General features: G+C 41.0%; 1 protein-coding gene across 1 annotated transcript in view; it reads right to left on the bottom strand.

Annotated features, from left to right (window-relative positions):
- Positions 1-15,655, bottom strand: part of LOC106133326 (U5 small nuclear ribonucleoprotein 200 kDa helicase) — a 56,800-nt gene that overhangs the window by 5,100 nt on the left and 36,045 nt on the right. The window contains exons 29-41 of the mRNA XM_060953141.1: positions 15,168-15,377; positions 14,452-14,552; positions 13,630-13,760; positions 12,687-12,826; positions 10,377-10,613; positions 9,404-9,585; positions 8,681-8,852; positions 8,079-8,239; positions 6,571-6,722; positions 5,650-5,782; positions 4,733-4,880; positions 3,133-3,309; positions 2,003-2,137 (exon numbers count right to left, since the gene is read on the bottom strand). Of these exons, the coding sequence (XP_060809124.1) occupies positions 2,003-2,137; positions 3,133-3,309; positions 4,733-4,880; positions 5,650-5,782; positions 6,571-6,722; positions 8,079-8,239; positions 8,681-8,852; positions 9,404-9,585; positions 10,377-10,613; positions 12,687-12,826; positions 13,630-13,760; positions 14,452-14,552; positions 15,168-15,377 (2,079 nt within the window). The remainder of the gene's footprint in view (positions 1-2,002; positions 2,138-3,132; positions 3,310-4,732; positions 4,881-5,649; positions 5,783-6,570; positions 6,723-8,078; positions 8,240-8,680; positions 8,853-9,403; positions 9,586-10,376; positions 10,614-12,686; positions 12,827-13,629; positions 13,761-14,451; positions 14,553-15,167; positions 15,378-15,655) is intronic.

Raw genomic sequence — 15,655 nt, 5'->3', positions numbered from 1 at the left:
TCGGGACCAACTCGCCCCTATGCACAGCCAGCCGAGCCTTTTTGGATAGTTTCTGACTGCTCATAAAGGCATGCAAAGCTCCATTCACCATGTTCCCCGCGTTCACTTTCCTTTCAATATCACTATTACACTTGCCATCTGATGCAAACTTTAATCCTAGATATACAAACTCTTTCAATTGCTCAACTTTTTCTCCTCCAATCAAAATATTACATGCTGTCATTTCTTTCTCCATTTCAAAAACCAGTGTTTTAGTTTTACTTACGTTCCCTCTCATTCCGTTCTCTTTTAAAGCTTCATGCATACAGTTTACCATCTGCTGTAACTCCTCCGCTGATGACGCCAGTATAACCTGATCGTCGGCATAGAGCAGACATTTGACGAGTAACTCATTCATCCTTAATCCACTTTCAGACTCTTTGGTTGAACAGTTACGGTGACGCAAAACATCCTTGCGTAACGCCTTTCTCAATCTTAAACCACTCAGTGTGCGCTCCGTTTATCCTGACACAAGCACTCGAATCCTCATATAAGGATTTCTTTTTTGTTTTATTTAAAAATAACCGTTATTTAATTCCTTAAAAAAATATTGTATTGATGACAAGAACCTAAAGTCATGATCACCTTTCTATTGGCATGCCGTTTGTTTCAATTGCTCAATTTTCTTTTTGTATTATTTTGTCTTTTAAACTGAAATATCAATTTAGTGTTGAAAATTACATGGCATTTAAATCATTTTCAATTATTTTGTATTACATGGGATGGGCGCTTGAACCATTTTGCTGTCCAGTTATTTGTTCACTTCAAGCATTTGACTCATTTTGCTGTCAAGTTAATTGTTCATTTCAAGCATTTAACTCATTTTGCCTTTCCCTGGAAAAGTGTCATTTTGATGTAAGCGCCATAAAATTACTGAAATATTGCTAAATAGTAACAGAAATAATGGTTTTACGTACTTTTAAACCTTATAAATATACTGTATTAATTTTATCAAAATCGGTCAAGCCATTTTTTTACAGCGAATTTTTATCCAAAAATTAAAACTTTAAACCGCTTTTTCTCAGCTTTCACAAAATGGCGCTTACCACAATTAGCCTTTCAACCGTCGATATATATATGCATATAGAAATTGATGTTGGGCTGTCTATGTGTTAAATAAAGTGAAATTAAATATATATATGTTATATACATACAGTATAAACAATATACATAATAATATTATTGTTAATAATTATCTTTTTTTTATTTTCTCGACCTCCGAGTCGGTTTCTTGTCGAATTCCCATCCTGAAGCCTTCAGGAAGAGGGAGATAATAATAATAATATAATTATTATATATGTATTATTATATATTATTTGTAAGAATAATTATTAGGTTACCCTTCATACCGTTAAAAACTAGAGTACCCGAGGTATTTGCTTAACAAAAAATACCTAAATTTAAGATTTACTATAAGAAAATTTGAAGATTTACTATACTATACTACATGTATGTATGTATGTGCACACGAATAACGACAAAGATTTACTATACTACACTACATGTATGTGGGTCAGTACCGTGCCGCCGGGCCAGTCGGGCCACATTCTATTCTAAGTATAATTTAATATTGTGAAGTTGACGTTGTTGAAGAAAATGCTGCAGTGCAGTTTGTTACCGCTTCTTCTGCACTGACGCCTTGGAAGCGGCAGTAAACTTAGTTTTTAAGTAATTTATTTGACGTCAACCAAGTTGTTAAACCATACGACAATTATTAAGCGATATAATAATATCCTATAATAATGAATAAAAATTTTGAATTTTGAATTTTGAATTTTTTTGACTGGTTCAGCCCAGGTGTCGGAGAACATTCAGTTTGTCAGTACCCTTACAATTAGCGAACAACTAGAGTACGGGCTGTTTCGATGTGGTAGTTCGCGCATTATACGAGCTCCTTAGATGAGCTCATGATCTAGCTAGGTACTAAGTTATGGAAACGCTGCGCAGTCAGTAAACTAAGTACCTCATAGGTGAGCTCCACGTTGGGATACCGGTTGCAGTACCGCGCCACGTCCGCCATCTCGCTCGGCGACAGCTGCAGAAGTTTCGCTCTGGCGTTGTCCTCCAGCTCCATAACATCGAATACGGTCTCCACGCCCTGGAAATGAAGAGAAATACACCATTACACGTTTTAATAAAACGGAGTGAATATATTTTATTGTTTAACTACCGACAATTTGTACGCGTCCACTAAATGTAAATATTTCAAGTTCTCATTGTAAGTGAATTTTTTGTAGATTCTTTTTTATGAGAATAAATTTCTTTAACCGTAATAATGAAAACCCCTTCATTATTAAAAAATAGAATAGAAATAAAGAAATTAAATGTACCTATACGGTGTCGTGTGGTTCCCGGCACCAATAGAAAAAAGAATAGGACCACTCCATTTCTTTGCCATTGATGTCGTAAAAGGCGACTAAGGGATAGGCTTATATATTATGGGATTCTTCTTTAAGGCGTTAGGCTAGCAACCTGTCACTATTTGAATCTCAATTCTATCATTAAGACAAACAGCTGAGCTGTGGCCTATCAGTCTTTTGGAGACTGTTGGCTCTGTTTACTCAGCAAGGGATATAGACGTGATTATATAATATATAATTACGTCCAGCAAGGGATATAGACGTGATTATATAATATAATATAAACTAAACTAATCGGTATCCCATATACTATATTTAACATATTATGTTAAATATATACGGGATACCGATTAGTTAGCATCGAATTAAGTTGTCTCTGGCGGCTACTTCCTGGATCTCGTGTCTATAGCTAAACCACGTCCTTACAAAGGTTGATGTAAGTAATTTATTCTATGGATCTTTAAATTTTCTCTCATCTCTCTTACCTGCGACGTTTCACCTAAACGTCACAGGATTATCGCTCCCTCCCTCAACAACCCCCATTTAACCCCTCATCATCAATCGACCTCCTAAAAAGAAAAAGAGGTACTGAAACATAACATTCCACCCTCCACTACTCCCATTTGGCTCTCCCCCCCCCCTCTTTAACCCCCTCATCATCAATCGACCCCCTAAAAAAAAAAAAAAGTTACTTAAAACATAACATCAATCAATCAAACAAACAAACACACACCTTCTCGCTACACCTCTGCACCAGCTCCTGAGTGAAGTGCGGCAGCTGTCTCAGGTACGAGTCCTTCGCCCACATAGCCTGGGTGACCATCTGGGCCAGCTCCATGGCCGCCACGGCCGGCGACAGCCAGCCGGAGGACGACACCACGTCCACGCAGGCCTGGATCAGTCGGATCGCCTGGAAGGTGATACATACATATAGGAGAATAGATTTATTTATTAGGAGTCACGTTTATACAAATATGAATACATATAGGAGAATATATTTATTTATGAGGAGTCACGTTTATACAAAAATGAACACATATAGGAGAATAAATTTATTTCTTAGGAGTCACGTTTATACACAAATGAACACATATAGGAGAATAGATTTATTTATTAGGAGTCACGTTTATACAAAATACATATAGGAGAAAAGATTTATTTATTAGGAGTCACGTTTATACAAAAATGAATACATATAGGAAAATAGATTTATTTATTAGGAGTCACGTTTATACAAAAATGAATTCATATAGGAGAATAGATTTATTTATTAGGAGTCACGTTTATACAAAAATGAATACATATAGGAGAATAGATTTATTTATTAGGAGTCACGTTTATACAAAAATGAATTCATATAGGAGAATAGATTTATTTATTAGGAGTCACGTTTATACAAAAATGAATACATATAGGAGAATATATTTATTTATTAGGAGTCACGTTTATATCGATTGCGGGGCAGACAGGGCCAACAGTTTTGATAAGGCTATATAATAAGGATAGTATGAACGCCTGCGCATAATGCAATAGCAACGTTCACAATGAACGTGTTTGACATTATTATATGCCGCGCTCACTCACTCTCGTCTCCGTATAGTGCACTGTCATTGTTACATTCTGTATAATCATTATAATTAAAATAAATCGTATTGTAAAGTTTATTGCTTTTGTTATAATTCTATCAAAGGCTGATAGGCCACGATCAGCTTTTATAACAAAACTAGCTGTGCCCGCGACTGCGTCCGCGTGGAATAGTTATATTGGGGCATCATTGAAGCCCTCAAGGATGAATAATTTTCCCCGTTTTTTTTTACATTTTCCATTATTTCTTTGCTCCTAATAGTTGCAGCGTGTTGTTATATAGCCTAAGCCTTCCTCAATAAATGGTCTATTCGACACAAAAAGAATTTTCAATTCGAACCAGTAGGTAGTTCCTGAGATTAACGCGTTCAAACAAACAAACTCTTCAGCTTTATAATATTAGTATAGATATTAAACAAGAATTGCCGTGTAGTTCCTGGCACCAATTTAAGAAAAACTACTCGCGCACGAACCCCACGTGGGTGTCAGTGTACTTTCATTTCTTAGGTAATCCAGTATGACTTGCACTGTGGCTAATATGAAGGTTTATGCTAATCAGAGTTCAAATTATAATGGTCCGCGTTTATTATTAACACCATTGTAATTTGACCCGTCTCCAATACGTACGCGCATAGTAAAAACAGGTCACACTATAATGGTTTCCTTATTCCTTACCCAATTTAACACGAGCTCTCTCAAAAATGAAAGCTCTTACAATATCGAGGTCACTTTACACTGGTTTATCCTACCTTGACCAGCACTTTCTGCGTATCGGCCTGCAGTTCCGCCGGCAGCTGCATCCTGGAGAGATGGGCTTGTAACAGCACGTGGGCTTTGACGTGGGGGTCATTGTACTTCACCACGCCGCCAGAGGGCGCTTGGGGCTTGTGGGGCACTCTGAAACAACATGGTTATCATAGAAAACTTATGTACGTGTAGAAGAAGCGGCGGAACAAACTACACTGCAGCTAAAGATGGATTGAGAGAAACGCTATTATTCCACGCGGACGAAGTGGGCACTGCTAGTATATACATAGTTATTTTGGGCATCATTGAAGCCCTAAAGGATGAATAATTTACCCCGTTTTTTTTTCCATATTTTTCATTATTTCTTCGTTACTTATAGTTGCAGCGTGATGTTATATAGCCTAAAGCCTTCCTCGATAAATGGTCTATTCAAGGCAAAAATAAATTTTCAATTCGAACCAGTAGTTTCTGAGATTCGCGCTGTAGCGAGAGCGATGATTCGGCTCGACCGCCACCAAAGGGAAGATCTTCCGCCAGGCTGGTGTGACGCCTGGGGAACCGCGCGACACACGATGTTGTGTCGGAGGTTGTATATATAGCTCCAATCCGTGAAATCTTTGAAATCGCGATTTAGATTTTCGCTGCTATTGGTTGAGCGCGTCAATTTCTTCGCGATGATTGACTAGTAGTTGTTTGATTGGATGTTGTGACGTAGTGGCGAAGAGTTCAAATTCGCGTGTAAAAACGAAAAGTACATCCTTAGGCGACACGCATTTAATTCACAAAATTAATATTTCATACAAAAAAAAAACATACATACATAAAATCACGCCTCTTTCCCGGAAGGGTAGGCAGAGACTACCTCTTTCCACTTGCCACGATCTCTGCATACTTCCTTTTACAGCTCAACGATACTCACTTGGCGGCCAAGGCCTTGATGATGTTCTCCTCACGGTGCCTGATGACGAGCTCGGAGAACTCCGCCGCCGAGGATATGATCTCCAGCAGACCACGGATCTTGGTCTTGCTGGTGAGTGATAAGCTGAACAATTCTGTAAATAACAGCATCAATTAATAAACTTGTAAAAATATATAGAAAAACAAAAAGGCCGTGTGGTTATTATCGGCATTTTAGAATAGGACCACTCTCATATCTATCACATGGATGTCATAAAAGGCGACTAAGGGAAATACCAATTTATGTTGAACTCTATTTCACGCCGGCTTGTATACTAAACGGGGATCAATTTAGATTGGTAAAATCACCGATGATACTATTGTTGATGTAGTAGTTGGACGCTATTATGCCCAGGTTCAAAGGACGTCCATCTCGTTTTCTTATTATATACTTGAATTTTTACTTGATTTATGATGACCAGATTTATTTGAACTCTGCTTACAATGAGAACCCATACAAATCAAAGCTCAAGTAAAACTGGGCAAGTGCACTAGACCGATATATATTGAGCTCTTCTTTAGACCAGGTTGCATACCAAAAGGGGGTCAACAAATACTAGTTACCATTTACCAATAGTAGTGGAGGTCAATTTAGACTGGTTTACTCACCAATAGTAGTATAGTTGATGTAGTAGTATGACGCTATCATGCCCAGGTTCAGAGGCTGGACGTCCATCTCATCTTCTATTGCTATAATACACTTGGGATTTTTTACCTGATTTATTATGACCAGATTTATTTGAACTCTGCTTACAATGAGAACCCATACAAATCAAAGCTCAAGCAAAACTGGACAAATGCACAAAGACCAATTTATATTGAACTCTATTTCACACCGGCTTGTAAACTTAAAGGGGATCAAGTAAGCCTGGTTACCACTCACCAATTGTAGTATAGTTGATGTAGTAGTATGACGCTATCATGCCCAGGTTCAGAGGCTGGACGTCCATCTCGTCTTCTATGGCTATACACTTGGACTGCTCCAAGTCCGTGAGGGTGGTCTCCACCAGCTCGGAGAGGTGATCTGATAAGTGTCTGTTGAAGGATTAATATCTACATTATTTATATATTCACTAGCGACCCGCCCTGGCTTCGCGCGTCGTGTGTTACCATGATGAATCCAATACGGGTTAGGATTCCCTTGCAAAGGTCACCCAATCCGGGATCCATGGTCAAGGGCATACCCCGGGCTCGTCTCCAGAGTAGGGATTTATTTATTTATTTAAACTTTATTGCACAAAAACAAAAATGTACAAAAGGCGGACTTAATGCCGTTTGGCATTCTCTACCAGTCAACCAGCTGACCAAACAGAAAAAACTTTAAGTTGGTGGTGCGATAAAGTGCACATGCATACTGACAAAATACATACATTACAAAAAAAAAATGCGTAAATACATACAAGATACATAATATACACTATAAATACATATACATACATAAAATATATAATTATATAATTAGGATGACCCATCATTAATCTGCAGGGATGATCGATATTAAAAAAAACATCGATGTTAACATCGATCGTTAACTCTGGAGTCCAGAGTGGTGAGAATGCTCCTTTATGGACATAACTTCTAGAATAGTCATTGGTACTTGGCCGGGATGGAAATCGAACCTGTGCCTTTTTGCGTATCACGCATTTAACCGGTCAACATACCGATTCTACCACATAAGTGATAAGGGAATGTTGTGATGTGAAAGTAGATATAGTCACAGGAATGGAAAAGGGAATGCTGAGATGGTTTGGTCATGTGGAGAGGATGAATGAAAGCAGGTTGACTAAACAAATATACAAAAGAAGTGTAAATGGGACTGTTGGAGTGGGAAGGTCTAGACGAACGTATCTTGATCAAATCGGAGACGTTCTGGCAAAAGGTCAGGTCAAGAGTACCCGAAACCGCCGAGCTAGCACGAAGAGAGTTATGAATGTGTATGATGCGAAAGAAGTGTGCAGGGATCGAGGCAAGTGGAAAGACGTGGTCTCTGCCTACCCCTCCGGGAAAGAGGCATGATTAATGTACGTATGTATGTAGCTATTAGTGTGTGCCGTGCCGTGTGGTTCCCGGCACCGATACAAAAAAGAATAGGACCACTCCATCTCTTTCCCGTGGATATCGTAAAAGGCGACTAAGGGATAAGCTAACAAACTTGGGATTCTTTTTTAGGCGATGGGCTAGCAACCTGTCACTATTGGAATCTCAATTCTATCATTAAGCCAAATAGCTGAATGTTTGGCTTAATGATAGAATTGAGATTCCAATAGTGACAGGATTCAGTCTTTTCAAGACTGTTGGCTCTGTCTACCCCGCAATGGATATAGACGTGACCATATGTATGTATGTATGTATGTAGCTATTCTGCTGGAAATAATATCCTCTCCGACTCACCTATGAGTGACTCCTTGGAGGTTGTAATAATTTGGGTTCTGAGTCAGTCTCCGGTAGAGGAAGGTCCAGGTCAGATAGTCCACGGCATCCTGTTTGTTCTCTATGGTCTTCGTGACAATCTCCGCGTTCATGTGGTCGTGTAGTCTGTGGTCTAAGTGGCTCTGTTGGATGGAAAATAAAATATAAATATATTTTTTTTTAATGTTTTATTTGATTTCGTGTCGGGCTGAAGGAGGATAGGGGTACCATCCATCTTCTCCTCCAGAAGAGGAACCACTATAAGCTGAACTCTTATTCCTATGACCACGTATACTATTTAGAGTTCTAGTTACGCCGGTGACCATTGTTCGTACTTTCTTTTCTTATTTCAAGTCGTTCAGTAGTTTCGTGAAGAATTCTTGTAATGAGTGATCGACTTCCACAAGGCGACACGCTCGGCCGTTATAAACTGAGCTCTTATTTCTTTGACCGGTCATATAAACAAGAGGTCAAGTTACACTGGAAGTTTTTTTATTCTCATAACCACTATAAGCTGAGCTCTCATTTCTTAAACCGGCCATACTAGTGAGAGCTCAAGTTATATTGGACATTTCTTTTCTTACCTCCAGGGGTAGACAGTCGTTCAGCAACTTCGTGAAGAATGTCTTGTGATGAGCCACACACATCAGCACGGCGACTGAGTGGTCGTCTTCCACGGGGCGACACGCTCGGCCCAACATTTGTAGTACCGTAGTGATGGGGTATTGCTCGTACGCGTGTAGTTTGCCGTTGTAACTGTTAAGAGAGATATTATATATTAGTAAAGTATACGGACAGACAGTATGGTAAAACTCGAAAGTTTGATACTACGGTTCGTCAAAATAATTATTATGTCTATTAGTATTTAAACCATTATAACTAGAGCTCTAATAACTATGAGCGTCTATAGAAGAAAGAGATCCAATTACATTGGTAAGACCCAAAAACCAACATAACAAGAGCTCTCTGGTTAGAAGTTGTAAACCTAAAGCCACTATAACTAGAGCTCCATTACTACGAGCATCCACACAAAACAGAGATCAACTCACACATGGGTGTCGGCCACTATAACAGTGTGCACGTGGGCCGCGAAGGCCCACGCCAGCTCCGCGGCGACCACACACAGCTGAACCGCCCCGGACTCCACTAGTTATTTGATAACAATTATAACTAGAGCTCTCAGTCCTATGAGCCTCTATAGAAGGCAGAGGTCAAGTTAGAGTGGTCACTTGTTTGTATGACCAAAATCCACTATAATTGGAGCTCTTATTACTACGAGCGTCCACACAAAACAGAGATCAACTCACACATGGGTGTCGGCCACTATAACAGTGTGGACGTGGGCCGCGAAGGCCCACGCCAGCTCCGCGGCGACCACACACAGCTGAACCGCCCCGGACTCCACTAGTTGCTGCACCACGCGCCGGTCGTTCTGCTCGACGCCCTCGTGGAGGTAGGCAACGCCGGCTGACAAGGTTTCTTTCAACATCTGCAAGTGAATATTTAAAAAATTATATCATTTCTGATCTAGTCGAACGTTGTAGGTACAATCGGGAGAGTTCTGTAAAAAAAACCCGTGTGGTTCTCGGCATTTTTGAATCCAATTTACCTCCATTCCAGGGATGTGGTAAAAGACAGATTCGACTAGTGCACCTTTTGTTGTCAAGGTCAGTCGGGAGTCGATACGTGTTTAGACCTGGCTCACCCAATCCAGGATCCACGGTCAAAGGCACACCCCGGGCTCCTCTCCAGAGTGGCGAAGATGCAACCGGGACTAAAGCCAGGAGGGAGAAGAAGATGACATATGTTAAGAAAGACGCTTATTTTATCCTGCATCAGCAACAGCATGGGCGGCGGCGAGGGTCACCAGGAGCCCCCCTGCCGCGGCCGCCGCTGTGAGACACTCGCCGGAACTAAAGCCAGGAGGAATATAGAGATGACATGACGCTCATTTTGTCCTGTATCAGCAACAGCATGGGCGAGGGTCACCAGGAGCCCCCCTCCAGCGACCGCTGTGAGACACTCACCGGAACTAAAGCCAGGAGGAATATAGAGATGATATATGTTAAGACGCTGATTTTATCCTGATCAGTAACAGCGTGGGCCGCAGCGAGGGTCACCAGGAGCCCCCCTGCCGCGGCCGCCGCTGTGAGACACTCGCCGGAACTAAAGCCAGGAGGAACAAAGAGATGACATGACGCTCATTTCGTCCTGCATCAGCAACAGCGTGGGCGGCGGCGAGGGTCACCAGGAGCCACCCTTCAGCGGGGAGACACTCGCCTTGTCCTGGACCCGCTTGAGCAGTGGCGCCACCAGCTCGGGGCGCGCGTGCAGGAAGCGCGCCGGGCGGGCGTGCGCGGCGGCCAGCGCCAGCAGGTCGGCGGCCAGCAGGCGCGCGTGCCGGCGGGACGGCACGAACACGGCGCACGGCCGGCCGCCGGCGTGCCGGCACACGGCGCTGTAGATCGGCTTCGTCATGGCCGCGAGCCGGGAGCCCGCGTGGGATATGTTGAAGCCCTGCGGATTGACGCGTCGTTGTGTTGAGATGAATATATGCAATGGATACAATTTAAATACATACATAAAATCACGAATTTTTTCGGAGGGATAGGCAGAGACTACATCTTTTCACTTATATGGGGATTCGAGTGCTCGTGTCAGGATGAACGGAGCGCACACTGAGTGGTTTAAGATTGAGAAAGGCGACAAGGACGTGTTGCGTCACCGTGGCTGTTCAACCTATTTATGGATATGGTTGTTTGATAGATTTGAAGAGTCTGAAAGTGGATTAAGAATGAATGAGTTACTCGTCAAATGTCTGCTCTATGCCGACGTTGAGGTTATACTGGCGTCATCAGCGGAAGAGTTACAGGAGATGGTAAACTGTATGCATGAAGCTTTGAATAAGAAAGAAATGAAAGTGAACGGAAGTAAAACTAAAACATTGGTTTCGAAATGGAGAAAGAAATGACAGCCTGTAATACTTTGTATGTATTTTGTATATCTAGGATCAAAGTTTACATCAGATGACAAGTGTGATAGTGATATTGAAAGGAGAGTGAACGCGGGGAACATGGTGAATGGAGCTTTGCATGCCTTTATGAGCAGTCAGAAACTATCCAAAAAGGCTCGCCTGGCTGTGCATAAGGGCGTGTTGGTTCCGACATTAATGTATGGAAGTGAAAGTTGGGTATGGCAAAAGAAGCACGAAAGCAGAATAAATGCAGTGGAAATGAGAGCGTTAAGGAGTATGATGGGTGTGAAATTGAGTGACAGGATAAGGAACAGCGTGATAAGGGAATGTTGTGATGTGAAAGAAGATGTAGTTACAGTAATAGAATGTTGAGATGGTTTGGTCATGTGGAGAGGATGAATGAAAGCAGGTTGACTAAGCAGATATACAAGGAGAGTGTGGAGGGAAAGGTCGGAGTGGGAAGACCTAGACGAACGTATCTTCATCAAATTAAGGACGTCCTGGTAAAGGGTCAGGTCATGAGTACCCGAAATCGCCGAGCTTGCATGAAGGGAGTTTTGAATGTGGATGAAGCGAAGGAAGTATGCAGAGATCGTGGCAGGTGGAAAGATGTAGTCTCTGCCTACCCCTCCGGGAAAAAGGCATGATTTTATGTAATGTAATGTAACATACAAAAATAAGAATATTTTTATAATCAAAGTAGATATGGCTAAAGGTTTTGGAAGAGCTTACAGTTTTAAAGAAAGGCCTTTTTCAAAGTCTAAATACTCCAATTGTTACAACTCAAAAATATGTCTAGAATGAAACTTAAATGAAGCGTTTACGTTGCATCTGATTCATTATATTCCTTTTGTTATTGCCAGAGACCGTATGATATATTTAAGAAGTACCAGGGCAATATAAACGCTATAAATCACGCCTTTTCCCCGGAAGGGTAGGCAGAGACTACATCATTCCACTTGCCACGATCCCTGCACACTTCATTCGCTACATCCACATGCGCACACACATTACCAAGCTAACTCTCAAAATATAACACATTCACCACCAGGCAATGCTGTGTGGTTCTCGGCACCAAGACAAAAAAGAATAAGACCACTCCATTTCTTTCCCATAGATGTCGTAAAAGGCGACTAAGGGATAGGCTTATAAACTTGGGATTCTTTTTTGGGCGATGGGCTAGCAACCTGTCACTATTTGAATCTCAACTCTATCCTTAAGCCAAATAGCTGAACGTGGCCATTCAGTCTTTTCAAGACTGTTGGCTCTGTCTATATATAGACGTGACCATATGTATATATGTGTGTACCACCAGTATGTTTTTTAATGTAGACAATGTGCATTCGTCCACGATTTAGATTTAAGAGATCTATATTTGTAAATTGACGTCGGATGAAAATGCTGCAGTGTAGTTTGTTCCACCGCTAATTCTACACACGCGCTTTGGAAGCGGCAGTAGTTATAATTAGATTTAAGTTATGTGACGTCAATAAGTGATATCCATGTATCCAATTATGAAAATAAATCTATTCTATTCTATGTAACCTTGACTCTTCATAAAGGTACCACAGGGCATCACTTAATCAAAAGACTAGTTCAATTCACATATTTGTTACCTGAATGTGCAACTCCAGAGGCAGGGGCCGTACGCTGGGGTGGAAGTTGAAGGAGGCGTTGGCGTTACACCCGAGCCATTGGGAGACGTCCCTGGCGTCCGCCAGCGGGAGGGACAGAGCCACGATGCGAATAGGCTTGCCTGTTGGGCATAAAAGGTATTATAAGACACGCACATTTATAATTATGTACTAGTTTTTTAAATTACGTTTCATTATCTAATAAATATATTCATATTATCACGTGCCGTGTGGTTCCCGGCACCAATAGAAAAAAAAGGAACAGGACCACTCCATCTCGTTAACGTGGATGCCGTAAAAGGCGACTTAGGGGTAGGCTTATAAACTTGTGATTCTTCTTTTAGGCGGCGGGCTAGCAACCTCAAATCTCAATTCTATCACTAAGCCAAACAGCAACGTAAATACACAAATCCTACCAAATATTATAAATACGAAAGTTGTATGAGTATGTCAGGATGTCAGTATGGATGTTTGATACTCTTTCACGCAAAAACTATTGAACCGATTACGATGAAATTTGGTATGTGGGTAGCTGAAGACCCAGAATAACACATAGGCTACACTTTTTATCCAGGAGTTCCCGTGGGATTGATAGGGTTTCCATGCGGACGAAGTCGCGGGCGGCCTTTAGTAAATAAATCTATACTAATATTATAAAGCTGAAGAGTTTGTTTGTTTGAACGCGCTAATCTCAGGAACTACAGGTTTGAATTAAAAAAATATTTTTGCGTTGAATAGACCATTTATCGAGGAAGGCTTTAGGCTATATAACATCACGCTGCAACTATAAGGAGCAAAGAAATAATGGAAAATGTGAAACAAAAATGATGACATCCTTGAGGGCTTCAATGATGCCCAAAATAATTATTCCACGCGGACGAAGTCGCGGGCACAGCTAGTAAATGATAAAGAGACACCGTCATACCCGTCTGTGATGCGATGTACCGCATTCTTGAGCATACAACTTCAAGCACCGGCCCTTCCTCGCCGCCCAGCAGTTGTAAAGCGTCCACTATGAACAGAGCCACGCTTTGTACACTCTTGCGCACTTTCCATCTGAAAAAATATTAAAAAAGTGAATATCATCTCCCTACTGACTTTAGATAGATAGTAAAAATTCTTTACTGCACCATAAAAGTAAAACATACAAAGCAGCACAAAGCAGATATAGATGGTACAAAGGCGGACTTATCGCTAAAGCAATCTCTTCCAGTCAACCTTCGGGTGGAAGGAAACCAAACAGGAGATCGGCGTTGGTGCAGAGCAAGATAAATAAATGTTTGAACATAATAAAATACATACAGACTTTAGTCGAGGTTGCATCCTCGCAATAGGGATGTGGAATGTACTCAAATAAGTATAAAATTTTACCACGAAAAGGTAGTTTCTATAGTAAAAATAATAAAAAACAGAATATTTTCCTCAATAAACAAGGGATTATTTTTTTATTTAATAAAATGTAATTAAATATTTTACCCTCAAGTCACGTGACAATGAACACCAATCAAAATGCGTGACGTCACGCTTTGCAATACAAGAATTTTCGCTGTCAAGTATTATGGTGTTTGTTGATCCTATCCTATGCCTAAGTCGCCTTTTACGACATACATGGGATAGAAATGGAGTGGTCCTATTCTTTTTTGTATTGGTGCCGGGAAACACACGGCACTTTATATTTATTTTTATGTGCAATAAAGAGTTTACAAACAAACAAACAAACAGACACACAAGTATGTATAATACACACCTTCTAGATAACACGTCCCATTTCTCAGCGGTGGTGATGATTATTTGCCCTTTATTCAATAGTTTGTGATCTGTGGCCGTCTCGCCGGTCAGTTGAACTACCTGCATGAACAAATATATGTATATATATAGTAGCCGTCCCGGCAAACGTCGTTTTGCCATATAAATAATTTTTAAGTTATTTCTAGTAAAAAAAAAAAAATGTTAAGTGTGGACAACTCTTATCAATGAGGGGTATGAGAAATAGATGTTGGCCGATTCTCAGACCTACACGATGTGCTCATAAAATTTCATGAGAATCGGTCAATCGGCATGAACATTGTGACACGAGAATTTTATGTATAAGCATGTGCAGGTTTCATCGCGATGTTTTCCCTCACCGTAAGAGCATCGGTTAGTATAATCATTGGAACATAACCGAGGTGGGATTTGGGATCGCCACAAAGTGAAGATCTTCCGCCGGGCCAGATGTTGTTTATACGCTTAAATCCGTACAAACTGTGATATCGCGATTTGGAATATCCTCTGCTATTGGCCGATGACGTATCAATCTTCGCTGTGATTGGTCGTCTGCGATCTTCTCTGCTATTGGCCGATGATGTATCAATCTTCGCTGTGATTGGTCGTCGACGTGTGACGTTCGAGAGAATCCAAGGTCACGTTGAGCACTGACACAATATCAAATAGAGAAAAAAAATTAAAATTTTCACTGCGTACCTTAAGATTGAACCGGGCACCGAACTTGTGATACCAGTCAGCGAAGACAATGTCAGCCAATGCGTCCTTGGGCAACACATACACCGCCCTGCCGCCCGCACTGGCGCTCAGCAGCCTCAGTAACGCTAGTTCAGCGATAACAGATTTCCCAGAACCAGACGGGGCGCCGACGAAGACGTTATCGTCCGAGTTGTATACGGCGTTGAATACCTGAGATGAGGGAACGGTTTGAAACTGGTTTAATATTGTCCAAAATGTACATACATACTAGATATAATCACGTCTATATCAATTGAGGGGAAGACAGAGCCAACAGTCTTGAAAAGATTGATAGGCCACGTTCAGCTATTTGGCTTATAATAGATAACAAATTAGCAAGGCTTAGAGAGGTAATAATTCTTAATTACTTTTTTTAAATTGGGACTTTCTGCTATTTTTAAGACAAAATGAGATGAAAATGGTTTGACGTGACTTCAAATAGTGTTTTT

The sequence above is a fragment of the Amyelois transitella genome, chromosome 31 (assembly GCF_032362555.1).
Source record: "Amyelois transitella isolate CPQ chromosome 31, ilAmyTran1.1, whole genome shotgun sequence".
NCBI classification, from domain to species: Eukaryota; Metazoa; Arthropoda; class Insecta; order Lepidoptera; family Pyralidae; genus Amyelois; species Amyelois transitella.
This window is presented reverse-complemented; position numbering and strand designations above follow the sequence as displayed.